Source organism: Bicyclus anynana, chromosome 23 (assembly GCF_947172395.1).
Source record: "Bicyclus anynana chromosome 23, ilBicAnyn1.1, whole genome shotgun sequence".
NCBI classification, from domain to species: domain Eukaryota; kingdom Metazoa; phylum Arthropoda; class Insecta; order Lepidoptera; family Nymphalidae; genus Bicyclus; species Bicyclus anynana.
The window spans coordinates 2,812,352-2,819,331 of NC_069105.1; the positions used below are offsets into that span (position 1 = coordinate 2,812,352).

General features: G+C 36.5%; 1 protein-coding gene across 1 annotated transcript; it reads left to right on the forward strand.

Annotated features, from left to right (window-relative positions):
* The first annotated feature begins 1,643 nt into the window (after positions 1 to 1,643).
* LOC112056993 (speckle-type POZ protein-like) lies at positions 1,644 to 2,932 on the forward strand. The gene is given in 2 exon segments (XM_052888765.1): positions 1,644 to 2,255; positions 2,257 to 2,932. Coding segments are annotated over 2 exon segments (789 nt in total). The 5' UTR covers positions 1,644 to 1,922; the 3' UTR covers positions 2,713 to 2,932.
* The last annotated feature ends 4,048 nt before the right edge of the window (positions 2,933 to 6,980 follow it).

Below are 6,980 nucleotides of genomic sequence, written 5' to 3' on the forward strand. Positions count from 1 at the left end.
GGCTAAAGGTTTTAGCAAGTTCATATGAAAGTCCTTACTTTTTAAGCTTAAGAGCCATTAGACCTCCTTAATCCGGCCCCTGTCGTAAAATTTGTTTGTAACAGAGGTCTACCAACTATAAACCACCTCCCTGCTAAATTTCAAGTTTACAAAATTTTACAGAAATTCATACAAACTTGTGAGAAACTCTAGACCTCTTTAATTCGGCCCTATCGAAATCCACTATTAGCAGATACCTACTAACTATAGACTACCTCCCTGTCAAATTTCATCTTTGTATGTCAAGCGGTTTTTGAGATTTAGTGAGATTGACTTTTCGCATTTATATATTAAGAAGACTAGCCGACGACCGAACATTATTTTCCCCGTTTTGGCCACATTTTTGATCGGTGCTTTGCTCCTATTGGTCGTAGCGTGATGTTATGTAGCATAAAGCCTTCCTCGTTAAACGGGCTTTTTAACAAAAAAAGAATTTTTTATTTCAAACCATTAGTTCGTCAATAGGTAAGGCAGAAGTACAAAATTGCCTATAACGGGTGAGCAAATGTTGTTTGATGACGTCACGGCGTTAAACACGAGCTGATCACCACGCGCTTACTTTAAAATTCTATATCTCGGGAAGTAATTAACGTATTGAAATAATTCTTTCACGAGTATATTTTGTTTTCAACAGAGAATACAGAAAGCTAACATTTAAAAATAGTTAACATTATTCATTATCTCACTCTAACGTTTTCACACAAACTGCTTAAAGGGAATCGATATTTCAGTGTGTTAAAATTACATGTGTGTGCATTACTGTTCACTTAACTTAGTGATAACATTATCGTAATTTTTGCAGACATCATGTAATATTGTAACAAAATTTTAATTACGATTTAAAATTTATAGTTTGTCAGTAAGTATTTTATTGGTGTTAAATATTTTCAATGTATTAGTTTACCTCGTCCTCCTCAAAAAAACGACAGACACTTTTGTTGGTGAGTTTGAGTGCGATATAGCATGGATACAAGTCAAGACAATAAATGGTGATTGGTCTGAGGTTGTAAAAAAGGGCAAAACTTCTAGTTTAGTTTATGATATGTGCCAAATCGAGATAAAATCTAAGCTCGTTTTCCTCAGATGACAGACTCAGTATTGTCCTTTTGATGATGTTTGTTTAATCAAAGAATATAATACTCCAATTTGGATGCAATACTGGTCCTTCTATAATTGGTCTGAGCCTCAAACCAATCATTATTTGACCGACATAAAATAATATCTCTCCGTGAAATGTCAAAATTCAAATCTTTATTTACCCTTTGACACCTATATATATGGTATTATATACCATAATGGAGCGAGATAAATATTTTTTTATTCATTGCGTAAAGAGGTTAGACATAATTTACATGGCACCATCAATTATGTCAGTTGTGACCAAATTATCTTTTGTTTTTGTGTTGGGAAAGTATTGTTTGAAGCGTCAACGAAAATTACTTGTCACATATTCTCTATTATCTATGTATCTAAGTCTTGTTGAGTGATACTCTTTGGTTGAATTTATACACTCTTGTGCGGGCTCAAAAGGGCTAGAACTCAGAACCGTAAAGCTTATAGTTATAATTAAAAAATAAACCCTTCTTCATTTGACGTGCGAAACTTTGTCTTAAATTGAAAGTGCTTTTTATACTAATTTAATAAATATTTAGAGTAAGGAGGAATTTATTACTTAACGGTACAACATGTCAAAAGTAGAATACAAAAGTATCACAGAAGGGCCAATTAAAACCAGCACATTTAAATGGACTATATCAAAGTTCATCGAATCACTGAATAATACTACTATCAAAGAGTTACGGACGAACAAGCTTGACCATAGTGATATTGAATTAGACTCCAGGATCCAGTTGAAGATTAAATTCTGAGGCCAAGACAATGATATGATGGAAGTTTACTGTTTGTTAGCAAATGGTACTGAATGTCTCGAATTGACACTTTCATATGTAAATCGTTATGATGAAAATAAGCTAAAAACAAAGAAGTATCACAAAATTCCAGGAAACAAGTGGCATCACTTAGCTACTTTGTTCAAACGAATAATAAACCAGAATCTAAATATGTATTTAGAAAATAGCAATTTTGTATTAAAATTTCAGTTTAAGTCAATCATTAATTTTCAAGACAGAAATTCCCAAACCCAGTTAGGTATTGATGTAGAAAATATGTTAAATAACAGCCTATATTCTGATGTAATAATAAAATCTACAGAAGGTATATGAGTATAAAGTACATAAAAACATATTAGCCAGCCGCAGTGACGTATTGAAGGCTCATTTCGAGCACAACACTATAGAATGTCAGACGAACATAATCGAATCTCCTCTAGAAGATGAAATTCTGATGGAAGTATTAACATTCATTTACAGCGATAAAGCTCCAAGAGTAAATGAGATTCCCGAACAATTATTGTCTGCAGCTAATTACTACCAGCTCAGCAGGTTGAAGAGTTTGTGTGAGGAAGAACTGCGGAAACGATTAACTGTGGAAAACGCTATAGAAACTCTACAGCTTGCCGAGTTACAGTCTGCCGAAACACTGAAACAATTGACACTGGAGTTCATCAAAGATGGCAATGCACAATTGATAACTGAAACTGAGGGATGGGCTAAAATTAATTCCATAGAATTGCTCAAAACAATTCATGAGTATCTTTGGATGGAAAGCCATTAGAATGTTGTACCTAATTTTTTATTAAAATCATATACATTGCCACATATTATAAACAAGTCTGAAAGTTAAATGTACAGGCTACTTACATGTACCTACTTGATAAAATAAAAATTCAAGTAGACAGTACTATAAATAATAATTTAAGTAGGTATTATAGATACCTACATAATGATAAAAATTTAATAGTTAAGTTAAGAGTTAATAAAGAAATAGTATTTTTACCCAATATTATGAAGTTTTCTCAACTCTCATTTACTTAGTTAGGTTCATTTAGATTTCATTTTAATTTTTTAATTTATTAATAAATTATTATTATTATGATAAAATAAGTTATTATAATAACTAATGTTGCAATCTTAAAATTACACTTAAAGTCTATTTTTTTAAAGCAGAGACTGAAATGACAATTAGAAACGTCAAACATAAAAATAATGTGACCAGCATATAAAGAATAAGGTTGTCCTAACGATTCTGATTCGGTTAAAATCGATAAAAATAATACAATGATACATAAGAAATAAAATAAATGTACAGAATGTGTAATTATGATATCAATAACCAAAATCACCGACATAGCTTAACGTGTCGCAAAGCTGAAGTGGCAAAGGGTGGGGCTCATAGTTCGAAGAGCCGATGGTTGTTACGGTCCCAAGGTGCTGGATAGGCGACCCTGATCTAGAAAATGCACCCCCCACTAGGTGGACTGACGACATCAAGTGAGTCGCAGGTATTAGCTATTATAGGCGGCTCAGGATCGTAATGTTTGGAAGTCCCTACAAAAGGTCTATGTCCTGCAGTGGACGTCCATCGGCTAATATGACGATGATGATAAACATGCCTATAATAATTAATAGTTTGCAAGAAATACTTTTCATCGTAATCGAATTATAAATACAATTTATTGAATACATTGATAAAATCGTGAATTAGTTAAATATTTTCATCAATAATAATATTTTTTTTTGTCCTAAACTGACAAATCGATACTAAGCAATCATTTCATTCCTGAATATCAATTTTGTGACGTCCCTTTACTGCATATAAAAATCAGGCAACACATGAAACGTCAGTTTTGTCTCTGTAGAGAAAAAACACACTATAGGAAGATTCCCAACGCTTAGTCTATTGTCTATAAATGTTTAAAATTGGTAATCCAGTCTTGATTCCCATTTCCCAAGCTTTTATACCGTTTTCAGAATCATTTACATTGTATTTGTAATCTATATTATTATTATATACCTATATTATACTAATATTATAAAGCGGAAGAGTGTGTTTGTTTGTTTCATTGAACGCGCTGATCTCAGGATCTACTGGTCCGATTTGAGAAATTCTTTCAGGGTTAGATAGCCCATTTATCGAGGAAGGCTATATATTTTATCCCGGTATTCTTACGGGAACGGGGACTACGCAGCTGAAACCGCGGAGCGTAGCCTAGTTTATTCATAAGATAAGTACATTTGACATCAGTACGTAGTTACGTGCGGACTTATTGGACCATACAGCTTTACGTGGACAAATGTTTTGACGGCCTCCGTGGCGCAATGGTATGCGCGGTGGATTTACAAAACGGAGGTCCTGGGTTCCATCCCCGGCCGGGCAGATTGAGATTTTCTTAATTTGTCCAGGTCTGGCTGGTGGGAGGCTTCGGCCGTGGCTAGTTACCACCCTACCGGCAAAGACGTACCGCAAAGCGATTTAGCGTTCCAATGCGATGCCGTGTAGAAACCGAAAGGGGTGTGGATTTTCATCCTCCTAACAAGTTAGCCCGCTTTCATCTTAGACTGCATCATCACTTACCATCAGGTGAGATTGTAGTCAAGGGCTAACTTGTAAAGAATAAAAAATAAAATATGTAAAGGTAAAAAGTACTTCGCCAATACCCTTCGGTGAAGTGGCGTCAGGCAAAGTGGTCACTTGGCAGGGCTAAACGTTACGTCAAACATTACTGTGAACGAGCCTCGAGTGGGGTTCGATTTCAAGTTAAAACGCTTATGACCCTGTATACCGATTTCACTTTGAGTATGAAACGTTTATTATTTCTATTGAATTATTTAAAGCAGCGATGCGGAGATATGTTTTTAGGTCAACGATTTTTGATGTTGTTGAATATTCCTATCACGAACTAACTTTTTTTAAGGGTTCCGAACGTATGTAGTACAAAAACCCTTATAATCCGCCTCGCGCACATTTTAGGATCTGTCTGTTTTCTCCTAATGTACTGGACCAATCCGGTTGAAATATACACTTATAAATTTTTATTCTTTACAAGTCCTTGATTACAATCTCACCTGATGGTAAGTGATGATGCAATTTAGATGGAAGCGGGCTAACTTGTTAGGAGGATGATGAAAATCCACTCCTTTCGGTTTCTACACGACATCGTACCGGAACCCTAAGTCGCTTGGCGGTACATTTTTGTCGGTAGGGTGGTAGCTAGTCGCGGCCGAAGCCTTCCACCAGGCAGGTCCAGTGATTAGCTCCTGCAACTAGGTCGATCAGCTAGGAACACGAGTCTCCTCTCAAAATGAGGTTAGGCCAATAGTTCACCACGTTGGCCTTTTGGAGAATTAAGTAAATTCTCTGGTATGCAGGTTTCCTCACAATGTTTTCCTTCACCGTTTGAGACACGTGATATTTCATTTCTTATTCTTACCAATGTTTCCAACTATTAGAACATAAGTTTTATTTCTTTTAATTCGTGTCCTCGAGTTTTATTAATATTAAGTCGCCAATTGCTGGCAATTATTACTAGGTCCACCAGTGGTTCCTAAATATTATTGAGTTCCGACCCACCTAGCAGAAACGGATTAAGACACCTTTTTGGCCGTCTTAAAAAGAGGGCATTAAATATTGGTATCGCTCAGGTCAGGGATTGGCCAAGGAAAAAAATCATTTGTCGTGATGTTTGGAAGTCCCTACAAAAGGCCTATATTCTGCAGTGGACGACGATATATGACATAATCATATCAGACGTTGTCTGATATGATTATGTCATATATGTCGAATATACAGGGTGCTCGGGAGTATTTTTCATAACTTCAAGGTAAACGAGACCTCTTATAGGAACCGAACTGCATAACTAATATATATATTTTTTTTAATGCAAATAGGCTCGCGTTTGACCATGATCTAACCTGATGGTAAGTGTAGATACAGTCTAAGGTGGGACACGCTTGCCTAGAAGGTGCCTATTCACTCTTGTTTTTAGGTAACAAAGCGACAACTTTGCATTTTAAAATATAAATACGTCATTATTTTAGGGATACGTATAAGTGTTCATTTACACGAGCTGCAACTGTTGCCAACGACTGCAGTCGAGTACCGTTGGCTGCCGCCGAGACGTCGCTGACTGCAATCGGCGACGCCGTCGCCTACCGCCGAGACATCGCCGACTGCAGTCGACTGCGGTCGTCGGTAGAGTTGCCGCTCGTGTAAATGTACCCTAAGGAACACATTTTAAGATCTACTTCATCATTATCAACCTTAGACCATTAATATGGTCTAAGTTATCAACCCATATTCGGGTCACTGTTGAGCTCGAGTCTCCCTTCAGAATTCACACACGCAGAGAATTAAATAAATTCACTGATATGCAGGTTTCCTCACTATGTTTTCCTTCACCGTTTGAGACACGTGATATTTCAATTCTTAAAATGCACATAACTGAAATATTTGGAGGTGCATGCCCCGGACCGGATTCGAACCCACACCCCCCGGAATCAGAGGTCATATCCACTGGGCTATCACGGTAAGATCTACATACTAATGAAATATTATACATTTTAGAATACATGCTCCTTGAATATTTTGAATTATTTTTTGTTAAAGAATATAACCCTAGAGTTATGGGAAATAGTCCCGAGCTCCCTGTATAATTTTTACTTTAGTTAAGTTAGTCTGTGGCCGAAGTGGTTAACCCGATCCATCGTATCTAAGGCCCGATAAGTCAGGTTATATAATGTCAGCCACTGACGATCAAGTAATTTCACATTCCTACAGCGCTAACTGCTTGATAACCGATAAAACTGATCGTGTATCACCACACGATCAGTTTTAACGGACGTCAAACCGTTAGCGCTGCAGGCACTAAATATTCATTTGTGTCCCACGTCTGGGTCGCGACACATACTTTGGGAACTCCTGACCTGACCACTTTACTTGTCAACAAATTGAATGTTTGTAGAAATACCGTCAATGATGACTTGCGCGTTGATCCGTACTAATCAAACAGTCACGTCAGCTATTTGTTGTAGTCGTTTTTACAG